This window comes from Microtus ochrogaster, unplaced genomic scaffold (assembly GCF_000317375.1).
Source record: "Microtus ochrogaster isolate Prairie Vole_2 unplaced genomic scaffold, MicOch1.0 UNK8, whole genome shotgun sequence".
Taxonomy (NCBI): domain Eukaryota; kingdom Metazoa; phylum Chordata; class Mammalia; order Rodentia; family Cricetidae; genus Microtus; species Microtus ochrogaster.
The window spans coordinates 4,291,650-4,301,842 of NW_004949106.1; the positions used below are offsets into that span (position 1 = coordinate 4,291,650).

At 45.8% G+C, this 10,193-nt stretch overlaps 1 protein-coding gene and 1 long non-coding RNA gene across 2 annotated transcripts in view; one reads left to right on the forward strand and one right to left on the reverse strand.

Moving 5' to 3' along the window:
• The window catches only part of Gtf3c3 (general transcription factor IIIC subunit 3), a 31,781-nt gene extending 22,458 nt beyond the window's left edge, over positions 1 to 9,323 (forward strand). The window contains exons 13-18 of the mRNA XM_005366359.3: positions 678 to 813; positions 2,708 to 2,945; positions 3,737 to 3,927; positions 4,542 to 4,666; positions 6,713 to 6,865; positions 7,913 to 9,323. Of these exons, the coding sequence (XP_005366416.1) occupies positions 678 to 813; positions 2,708 to 2,945; positions 3,737 to 3,927; positions 4,542 to 4,666; positions 6,713 to 6,865; positions 7,913 to 8,035 (966 nt within the window). The 3' untranslated portion in view covers positions 8,036 to 9,323. The remainder of the gene's footprint in view (positions 1 to 677; positions 814 to 2,707; positions 2,946 to 3,736; positions 3,928 to 4,541; positions 4,667 to 6,712; positions 6,866 to 7,912) is intronic.
• The window catches only part of LOC113458200, a 15,924-nt gene extending 5,974 nt beyond the window's left edge, over positions 1 to 9,950 (reverse strand). The window contains exon 1 of the long non-coding RNA XR_003378619.1: positions 9,814 to 9,950. This is a non-coding gene — a long non-coding RNA (uncharacterized LOC113458200). The remainder of the gene's footprint in view (positions 1 to 9,813) is intronic.
• Positions 9,951 to 10,193: the final 243 nt, after the last annotated feature.

Consider the following 10,193-nt stretch of genomic DNA (forward strand, 5'->3'; position numbering starts at 1 on the left):
CAGGGATTTACTCCAGAGCCTTGCATGTGTTAGGTAAGTACTCTCCTATTGAGCTATATGCAGCCCCAAGATTGATAATATAAGCTTGATTGTAGAAAGACTGAAAAAAATCTTTAAGTTAACTTATCTTGAAATAAGGGAACTCAAGAATTACCGATTATTAGCCCCATAGACAGTAGTATGTATGTATGCATGCATGTATGTATGTATGTACTAAAATGGGTCATTTTGTGAAAATGTTGTGCATGTTTGCACATCCATTCTGAGTCTTTTTGTTGTTGTTGTTTTTGAGACAGGGTTTCTCTGTGTAGTTTTGGAGCCTGTCCTGGAACTTGCTCTGTAGACCAGGCTGGCCTTGAACTCACAGAGATCCGCCTGCCTCTGCCTCCCAAGTGCTGGGATTAAAGGCGTGTGAGTCTATTTTTGCAGGGAAGCGACATGCATTTCCTCTCCCTCTCCTGCTCTGCATGTCATAGTGAACTGACAGTGTCCCCTGATAATGTTTCTGTACTGACAGAAATTCCTTTGATAAGAAAAATAGATCAATTTATTCTACTTGTAGGCATTTAAAATGTGGAGTCATTTGCTGGCATGCTTTCAGCCTGGTTTATGGTACTCGTGGGTCGTCAATCTTACTAAGTTATTGGCTAAGAAGCAGCTCATCATCTTTTATTCAGGTCGCAATGAACAGAGCCCAAGTTTGTTTGATATCCAGTTCCAAATCTGGAGAAAGGCATCTCTACCTTATTAAAGTGTCAAGAGATAAAATATCAGACAACAATGAGCAGGAAACATCAAATTATGATGCAAAAGGTAATTGCTTCATTTGTTTTACATAAAACTTGACTGAATTGAGAAAGACTGAGGTAAAGCCTGATAACCACCCAGAGGGAATGAATTGTAATCTCAGTCTGCCAGGAGTAACCAACTCATTGTAAGAAGACAACTGCAGATACTTTTAAATAGTAAAGCAAAGTATCCACTGGATGCTTCTCTGAAAAACATAAAGTGAAACAGTTTTGACCTTTTACCGAGAAAATTATCCGGTGAAGATTAGGTGTCCCATGACTGTGACCACACTGCTTCTGCTGTGTTAAATCCTTTTATGACTAAGGTAGCGATCACAGGAACTCTGCAGGTGAATGTCAGCGGCCCTCCAAGTCACGGGACGTTAAAGACATAGAGTGCTGGGGTGTTGAGTGCAGTGGTTACGCAGAGAAAGACCGTTAGAGACCGGAGACGGCAGTCTGGGGCAGGGGGGGGGACTGCATTTTAGCTAACACAGCATTGATTAACTGTTAGGACCAGCACTAGAGTCCAAGAAGATGGAGTCAGGAGCGCTCAGATACCCACGACCTAGGCTCTAGCTGCTTGTGAGCCCTGCTGTCTCCTCAGTTCATGGATTCTGGGTTTATTCCAGAAGCTTCTCATGGCATGTAGTTTGGACATGTTTCCCTAAATTATTTTTCTGCATGTAAAACCTAGCTTTTTCCTTCCTCATTTCAGGTCTGCTGGCTTTTCTTAGTTTGGTAAGATTACTAATTTCATCTTAGTGGTGGTGGCATCTGACCAGATGTCTTTATGTAACATGCAGCTGTGTAGGGCTGGGGTCACCCCCGCCTTGCACATGCGGGGCAGGTTCCACCAAAGGTCCTCTCTCCTGCATGCAGCTCTGCACTCTGTATTTTCACCTAGAGTTTTCTTAGGGTAGTTTGCTCTCTCTCTAGCTGGTGTAGAGAATGCACACTAGTCCACTGGATAGCAGTCTATACTATATCAGGTTATTTATATTCTGGTGTATGGATAGTACTGTAGAGTAAGCGTCTTCATATATAGATCTGTTCATGTTTTCATTGCTTAACATAGATTACCAGAAGAATAGTTGGTAGCTCAGACAATACAAACCTTTTTGCCTTTCTTTTCCTCCCCCCCTCCATCCGTTTTTCTTTTTCAGTGTTAGGGATTGAACTGAGGGACCAACGCATGCTAGGCAAGCCCTCTGCTACTGAGCTGCGTTCACCAGCCCAAGTCCTTTGTCCCCTCTTTTCCTCCTCTTCCCTCTTACTCTCTCTTTCTTTCTCTGTTCGCCTTCCCTCCTTCCTCCCTGCTCTCCCTCCTTGTAAATTGCTTTGGCTTGTCTTAAACTTGCCATGCAGCTCAGGCTGGCCTTAAACTCTTAGCACCCTCCCACTTCATCATCCTGAGTGCTGAGACTAACAGGTGTGCACTACCGTGTCTGCCTTGCTATTTTTAAATGTGACTTTTTAAGGAGACTAATATAAATGGACAAATGAAAAAGATGTTAAAGGCAAAGTGAAATTTTAAGGCAGAGAAAATTGAGATTTGAAAAAGACCAAGAAAACCCAAATCTGTACAGTGTGGCAGTCACTTTCCAAAGATCAGAAGGCTGTGTGCACTCTGTGTACTTAGAAGACTGTGGGCATCCATGGAGAAGATGCTCATTCCCCCAAGGGCAGCGTGCATCTGAGCGGAGACCAGCAACGGCATGTGGGGTTAGTGACTGCAGGCATGAGAGTTGACTGCCATGCTAGGTTGTTGGTCATTCAGATCTGAGGGACACAGGACTGAAGGAGTCTACACAAGCAGCCGCTCTTCTCGTCTTTGTCGGGTTATCAGCAGGTTAGGACTCAGGACTGCTGTTTCTGCAGCTGACATGTCCTGATTGGTTTCCCTTGTCTCGTCCTAGCAATATTTGCCGTGCTCACGAGTGTCTTGCCCAAAGAGGACTGGTGGAACCTTCTCTTGAAGGCCATCTACACCTTGAGTGACTTAGCCCGGTTCCAGGAAGCCGAACTGCTCGTGGACTCCTCACTGGAGTACTACTCATTCTATGATGACAGGCAGAAGCGGAAGGAGCTGGAGTACTTCGGTCTATCTGCTGCTATTCTGGACAAAAATTTCAGAAAGGCGTATGACTATATCAGGTGACTTTTCAGTCTTAAATCATATTTCAGAAATATTCATGTGTATGTGTGTGTGCCTGAGTGTATGTCTGTGCACCACTGTGCAGGAGCTCAGAAGAGGGCACCAGATCCCCTGGAACTGGAGTCACACATGGCTGGCAGCCAGCATGTGGGTGCTGGGAACTTGATTCTCTGCCAAAGCTGACGGTGCTCTTATCCACTGAGCCATCTCCACCCCTCCGTCGTATTTTAAGTCTGTTTTCCGACACCACCTGTGTACTTACTTGACTTAGGCTCCTACATCAGAAATTAATAAGCTGTTTTGTTCCCGATGCTCCTGTGGCCCGTGGCTCAGTTCACTGCTGATTCTTAGGTGAACTTTACAGCTGGAGTTCTCAGGTTTGGGGCCCCCTGACATTTCCTGGTTTGTGACATCAGGAGAGGTTTAACCTCTCCTTCCAGGATCCCATTTATGAAAGGGCATCCTACTGTCGTTAGGGTTAAATGGCTTATCGTATCTAAAGCCTTTCACAGTGCCTGGAGCGCTGTGTTTATCAGTCACTGCTTAGGGTTCTCTAGCGACAGGAAGCTGGAAGGCAGGTACAGCAAGCTGCTAGACGTTTTACAGTAAGAGATGTTTTTCAACATCAAAAACAAGATAAATGCTACTTTAAGCAGTATTTTCTAGGGAACAAGATCTCTGATCGTATAAGAAGCTTTGCTTTTCCTTACTGGTGGACAGCAGTAAAGGTTTTTATTAAACTCGCTGATTTCTACGTTCTCTCCCTCTCGTTTCTGTCCTGCTGTTGCAGAGTGATGGTGATGGAAAATGTCAACAAACCCCAGCTATGGAATATCTTCAACCAAGTCACCATGCACTCCCAAGACGTAAGACATCATCGCTTCTGCCTCCGTCTGATGCTGAAAAACCCAGAAAATCATGCTCTGTGCGTTCTAAATGGACACAACGCATTTGTATCTGGGAGCTTCAAACACGCACTTGGTAAGTGTGCTGACACCTGACTGTCGGCATGGGGTCAAGGGCCAGGCTTCTGCACTGGAGCAGAGCTGCCTGGGTTTCAAATCAAATAGCCTCTTTCCCATGCAGAGCAGTCCTTAAACAGACGTAAAAACCTATCGTAGAGATTATTTTGGACATTCAGTGAGGTAATATAAAAAGAAATCTTTAAAACAAAGTCTGCTATGTAAGAGTGCTTCTAAGTACAAATAATAATCGTGAGAACGTTTTGTTATTTTTCTTTAGAGGTCAGGTAGGTCTAAGGTCAGTAGGTATTCCTGCTTAGGGTTAGAAGTCATCACCTGGCAACCGTGTGCACACATGTGCATGCCCACATGAACACCATCACACACCACACACATTCTCCCTTTACTTTGAAAACAGATTTAAGGTCATAGAAGTATTATTCTCTGTAGAAATGTCTATTTTGGCTCAAGTTACTCTATCATCGAGATATACTCACGAGGGTACTAATAGTGGTGTACATTGCTGTAAGGTTAAGCTGATGATGTTAGGATCTGCATACATTAAAAACATGTGAGCAGTGAGGAAGTGGGAGCTCTGTTATCACCATGTCATGGTCTGGCCTCTCTTTCCAGGGCAGTATGTGCAAGCCTTCCGTGCCTATCCCAGCGAGCCTCTGTACAACCTGTGCATCGGCCTTACCTTCATTCACATGGCGTCTCAGAAGTATGTGCTCAAGAGACACGCTCTGACTGTGCAGGTAACTCAGTAGACCCCCGCACCTGAGTGTGTGTGTGTAATGCCTGCTCGAGAAAGTGTTGGGAACGCTCAGCACTGATTCCTATGCCCCGGACTCATGGGACTCAGCATAATGTCACACTGAAGATGAAGGCTGATTTCCAGCAGGTAGTGAGCATGTGCAGTAAGATCGCTGCAGCTGTAGGAGAATCTGCAGGATTTAGCAGGGTAGTGACCATGTGCAGTAAGATCACAGTGGCTATAGGTAGAATCTACAGGATTTTGAATTGGGTCCTTTTATGCTCTCTGGAGGCTCCTGTCTGAGGTCCTAAGGACTCATTTGATTAGTTTTGTGTGCCTGCTCACATCTGTGCGGGTGAAGCCACACAAACGTGTGTGTGTGTGTGTGTGTGTGTGTGTGTAGAAGCCAGTGGTTAAATCAGAGATCTTACAGTTTTTCACCTTCCTCTTCCACAATGTTCCCTGAGTCTTGGTAGTGTTTTGTAGATGTTTTCACTGGGACTGGGCTCCACTCTGCATTTTAATTGGTGGAGGTTTTTCCTAGTGGTCTCTGTCTGTTGCAAAGAAAATGCTCCTTGACGAAGCGGGAAGACAACTTATTTGTGTGATTAGGAATCGTGCTGGCTTTGGTAAAGGAGTGGTTGTAGATTCTCCTCTAATAGCAATGAGTAGCTGGCTAGGTTTCCAGTACCAGGCATGGCTTTCCTCTTGTCAGGTGGATCTTAAGTACAGGTAGAGAGCGGGGAGTGACGACCGAGGTGTGCCCCTTCAGGGTTCTCAAGCCATGGTGGACATTGATAGGATTCGTAGCATCATAGCTGTAGGAATGGTGGTTGCCTCCCTCCTTTGGAAGCTTGCATGGTGCCTTCTGGTGCCATGAAACCCAGTCCTCAGGGAGGGGACAGTGGTCTTCCAGCTCAGGGTGTCAAGGCCTGTTTCTCAAGTACATGGTGTCTTTACCAATAGGGACTGTCCTTCCATTTTGGGGTCAACCGCGGGCAGCAGCAATAGGCTGTATGCTTTGGGAGTCTCCTGAGTAGTCTGGGCCGACAGCTCAAAGGAGGACTTCTTATCTGGTATCGGGGTTTTTAGTCTTTGGCCCTTTGAAGGCAGACCAGATGAATCCATTAAAATTATATAGAGAGAACTACGTGCACTGCAGTTGTTTTAGTGTTTTCTTGTGGCTCTTCCCTGGTGCCCTGTTGGTCCTCTTCCCCTCTTCCCTCCTGTATCTCCCCGGTCAGATCGCCGGTGCCCTGCCGTGTATCCCTCCTCTCTTCTCACCACCGTCCCCTCCTCTAACAGTGGTCTCGCTTTATTTCCCAATTTCTGCAGTTGCTCCAGGCCCTGTGCTCATTTCTGAGGATGTGGAGTTAGGAGCCTCCAGTACGAGAGAACACGCGGTGTTTGTCTTTGGGTCTGGGTTACCTCACTAAGATCTTTTCTGGGTCCATACACTGACCTGCAGAGATCCTGGTTCCATTTTCTTTACAGCCGAGAGGCATTCTATCGTGTATGTGTCACATTTCTTCAGCATTTGTCGTCGTAGGGCGTTTAGGTTGTGCCCATCCCCAGCTTTTCTGAGCAGCAGTCATCTGTGGAGCATGGGAGGTTTTATTTTTAGCTTGAGAATTCTACACACTGATTTCCATAGTGGACGCGCAGGTTCCCAGTCCTACAGCAGTGAATGGAGGTCTCTTTTCTTCTTGCATCCTCTCATTTGGTGATGGGCTATCTCTTGGCCATTCTGCTTTTCTTTTGAGAACTCTCTGTTCAGGTCCTAGACTCAGGTTTTGAATGGGTGATGTGTGTCTTTTGACTTTCTTTTTTGTATATTCTAGATGTTAATCTTCCGTCAGATGTACAGCTATGCAGAGGCTTTTCAGTTTTATGAGGTCCCCCTTGTCTGTAGCATGATTCCCTGCGTCAATGGCACGTTGGTGGTGTATAACTAGACTCTGACATGCGCGGACTTCTTCAGTGTGCTGCCCTTGGGTGGGCAGCGATCCAAGGTGAACGTGCTCAACCGTCCTTTTCTTTTCGGTAGGGCTTCTCCTTCCTTAATCGGTACCTCGGCATACGTGGGCCTTGCCAGGAATCCTTCTACAATTTGGGCCGTGGCCTCCATCAGCTGGGACTGACTCACCTTGCAATCCACTATTACCAGAAGGCTCTGGCACTCCCTCCGCTCGTGGTAGAGGTAACGTGCACATGGCTTCCACACTCTGCTCTGTAATCTCAAGGTCTAGACATAGTGTATATAGTACAATTTATGTTTGGGGTCAGGTGTTGATACATATCAACAATCTCATGGAAAACCAAGCAAGATCTCAAGCCAAAGGCCATCTCAGGCCACAGAAATATCTTGTCTCAAGTTTTTTTTTCTGTAGTGTATTTATATTTAGGCTTAGCAGAGGAGACTGTGGCATCCTGGCCTTGTGGTCTGATCAACAACCGTCTGACCCTGTGCACATGCGGTTGTGACCTTTGGCACCCTTTTCAGTGATGCAGAGGTGGTTCCTGTGTCTTCCAGTAGGAGCTGCCGGTTGTGAATCCCGAGTATCAGTGTATACTGTTCAATTCTGAGTTCCACAACAACCCGTTTCATGAGAACAACCAAACAACCCTTTTTTGTATGTGGGGGTTCATGTGATTGCAAGCGCATGTATACCAAAGCACGTGTGTGGAGTCCTGAGACCAGCCTCGCGTTGGGCCTTGCCATCTGTCTGTTGTGAGCCGCTGTGCACTGCAGAGGCGAGTCCTGGAGGTCTGACCTTGGCCTGCCACGCTTGCCCAGCCTCCTCACACAGACAGAGGCCACTGTCAACATAGTTTTTAAAGTTTGACACTTTAATTCCTCACACACACTGTGAGCAGCAGCATTTATTTTGGCCTCCATCAGTGAAAGTGAACTTTGAATACAGCAAGGGAACTGCCCAAGTTTTCAGACCCCTGCTAGGAACTCTTGACAAGCTCTCAGTGGGGCTCCGGACCGCTTGTGGTGCCATTTACTGACTCAGAATTTGTCTGTTCTACTGTGACTCGCAAGACTTTTCAGTTGCTTAGACATTTGACAAAACCGTGACTATACTCCTGAATCAGTGTAGGTCTGCAGGCCCAAGGTATTCTGTTTTTAGTATTATATGATTTTAAGTCATTTTGGAAAATTACAGAAGCTTGTCATAATACTGTCATGGTTGACAGTTGGAATGACTGGAAATAAAATACTCATTGTCTTTTCTCCTAGGGCATAGAAGCTGACCAGTTAGACCTTCGGAGAGACATTGCCTACAACATGTCTCTCATTTATCAGAGCAGTGGGAACACAGCCATGGCTCAGAGGCTTCTGTACACCTACTGTGTCATATAAGCCGCGGACCAAGAGAGGTGCGGGGACCCGTGTCTTCTAGTGAGACTTTCCAGATGGTGCCGTCACCACTGCCAGCTGTCCTCACAGCCATGGCGTTGAGGCTGAGGCTGGAGTGGGGCTCAGCGGTAGAGTGCCGGAGTACTGTATGCACGAGGCCCCAGATTCCAGCCACAAGCCTTTAGAAACCAAAACACTGCTCTCATCTCTGGAATATTTGCAGTGTTACCATTCCCGTGAGGGTGTGCAGAGTACTCTGTTACCTCCCTTCAGTGTTTACAGGAAATTATTCCCAGTGCTGAAACGGACAGAGTCTCTGAGACCGTTGGAACCGAACGTTATTTTTCCATTTAGTGTCTGCTAAGCTCCTGTGTGGGAGACAGACGTGTTGTCCTGGAGACAGACAGATGGTGTAGTATGTGATTACTACTCAGATGTTGTCCTGGAGACATTGCAGAGTCCACTGCTGAGAACGAGCTCGAGTACAGCTGTTTCATCTATTTTCTTGTGCAGTCTATCGAACCCAGGTCTGGTACCATGCCAAGCAAGCAAGTGCTCTACCACTGAGCAAATCCTCAGCCTTACAGTTCAAGTGTGAACATACGTGAACATCCAGTCTCTGCAGGGAATAGTTCCTGCATTTCTGGACAGTGTCATTGCTGTCCAAATACACAGTAAAGGAGGGAGCTTACTCAAGGAGAAGCAGATTTGGATTCTTACGGTGATGTAATTACTTACAGCCAACACCTAACACAACTAATTAAGATGCTTTTATGGTAGGAAGACAATGAGTCGCTTCATTTCACATTCATTTGTGAGTATGTTAGTTTTAGAGTGTGAGCCTTGGGCCTGCGCTTAATTCGAAGCCCAGCACTCCAAGGAAAAACAGTCAGTGCATCTGGCTTCCCAGTGGAGAAAAGCGGCCATCTTATCATGTTCACACAGTAACATGTTGTGCGTCCCAGACAACTCCAGACTGCGGAAGCTGGACATTTGAAATAAAGGGTTGATAAAGTTTCAAGATATTTTACGTCATTGCATGTTGTTGAATCTCAGATCAAAACATTTGCTAGATATACTGTTTCAATAAAAAGAGCTTTTGTGGAAATGCTGTAATGTATGATTGATTCTAGAACTAGTCCAGTGTTGAGATTGAAGGTTAAAATACAACTGAGACTTTTTTAGGAGTTCTTACCCCTCTTTATACTGCATATTCAACTTTCTGAGAAGAAGCAGAATTTGTATATAATTAGGAAATACATCTTGTTGTATTCTGTATATATCTATGTATAAATAAATCCTTTTTAAAATTTTGTTTGTGCGTGTGTTCGCTGGTGTTTTGCCTGCAGGTGTGTCTGTATGAGGGTGTCAGGTCCTCTAGAACTGGAGTTACAGACAGTTGTGAGCTGCCATGCGGGTGCTGGGAATTGAACCTGGGACCACTGGAAGAACAGATAATGCTCTTAACTCTGGAGCCGTCTCTCCAGCCCCATACATTCTATTCTAACAATTGAGATTTTACCTTCTAAAAAATTTCATTTCATGCCATTGAGTAATAATGATAAGGCTAACTATTGATGACTGATAAATTTAGGTCTCGGAATCCTATCTGTGCATTCTGTATGTAGTCTCTCTATGAACCACCACGTATAGAGTTCTCTGAACAGCAGACTGGAGGAGAGAGATTGGGGTTCTGTGTCGGAAGTTACTTCAGTCAGCATCTAACAGAACTATACATACTGGGTAAGCTGGGGCTGGATCTCCGTGGATGGCGTGCCTACCTCGTGTGCACGGAGTTCAGAACCAGGTGTGGTGGGCACCATCTGCAATTCTGGCCCTTGGAGGTAGAGGAGCAGTCCAGGGTCGTGCTTGGCGGCAACACGGTAAGTTCAAAGGCAGCTGGGTTCCGTGAGACGCTTGTCCTAAAGGAAATAAAGCAATTGTTGGTTGGAACACAAGCAACTGACGTAACCTTTTACTTTTCACTTCTCCTGTTTCTCGAGCTACACAGACTAAATGCCTGGTTTCTCAAATCCGCTAAACAGTATTGGTGGGACAAGGAACAAGTTTCCAAGAAAAGATTCTGTGTTGTGTGTTTATTTAACACAGTCACGGCTAGTGAAGGCCACAAGCAAAGCCCTCAAAGCCTGGTGATGGCGTT